The sequence below is a fragment of the Geospiza fortis genome, unplaced genomic scaffold (assembly GCF_000277835.1).
Source record: "Geospiza fortis unplaced genomic scaffold, GeoFor_1.0 scaffold299, whole genome shotgun sequence".
Taxonomy (NCBI): domain Eukaryota; kingdom Metazoa; phylum Chordata; class Aves; order Passeriformes; family Thraupidae; genus Geospiza; species Geospiza fortis.
The window spans coordinates 74,821-75,539 of NW_005054549.1; the positions used below are offsets into that span (position 1 = coordinate 74,821).

The 719-nt window shown below is 64.7% G+C and overlaps 1 protein-coding gene across 1 annotated transcript in view; it reads right to left on the reverse strand.

The window, feature by feature from the left end:
• Positions 1-719, reverse strand: part of LOC102045602 (perilipin-4-like) — an 8,406-nt gene that overhangs the window by 5,319 nt on the left and 2,368 nt on the right. The window contains 2 exon segments of the mRNA XM_031064021.1: positions 7-192; positions 620-719. The exon segment at positions 620-719 is cut by the window's right edge and continues 25 nt beyond it. Coding sequence (XP_030919881.1) covers positions 7-192; positions 620-719 — 286 coding nt within the window.

Sequence of the window (719 nt, forward strand, 5' to 3'; positions counted from 1 at the left end):
CGTGGCCCCCCTCTGTCCCTGTGGCCACCTCTGTCCCTGTGGCCACCTCCGTGCCCGTGGCTACCTCTGTGCCCATGGTCACCTCTGTACCCCTGTTCACCTCTGTGCCCGTGGCCACCTCCGTCCCTGTGGTCACCTCCATGTCTCTGGTCACCTCGGTGCCCGTGGTCACCTCTGTGCCTGCTGCCGCCACTGTGGGAGCAGGGGTGAGGGCAGGGTGGCTGGGCCATCCTGTGCTGGGCACTGGAGCCCAGCCTGAGCACCCACAGGATGCTTGGCCACCAGGTCATGTGGAGATGCCACCCTAAGCGCCAGGTGGCCTTGGCGGTCACCTCAGCTGTGACATGGGGCCAGCTCTGCTAATGTCACCAGTGCCAAGCTATAAATACCCAGGCGGGCACACGGGACTATATTTGCTCTTGGGTTTCCAGGTGAGAGTTCACCCAATGCCATCCCGTGTCCGTCAGACAGGGACTGTCCCCGCGTGGGGTCACGGTGGCCTCAGTGCTCTGGCACCACTGTGGGGCCACCACATATAGCCAATGCCAAGACTGAGCAACAGGGTGAGGGTCCCAGGAGGGCTTGGCACTGGGAGATTTGGGCGATGGTGGGCACTCACCCAGCTCCTCGTCCATGCCAGGGAGGTACCGATCCAGCAGCTCCTCGGACTTGCCCAGCACGGTGCCCACGCCCGTGGCCAGCAGCCGCCCCACGCGGGT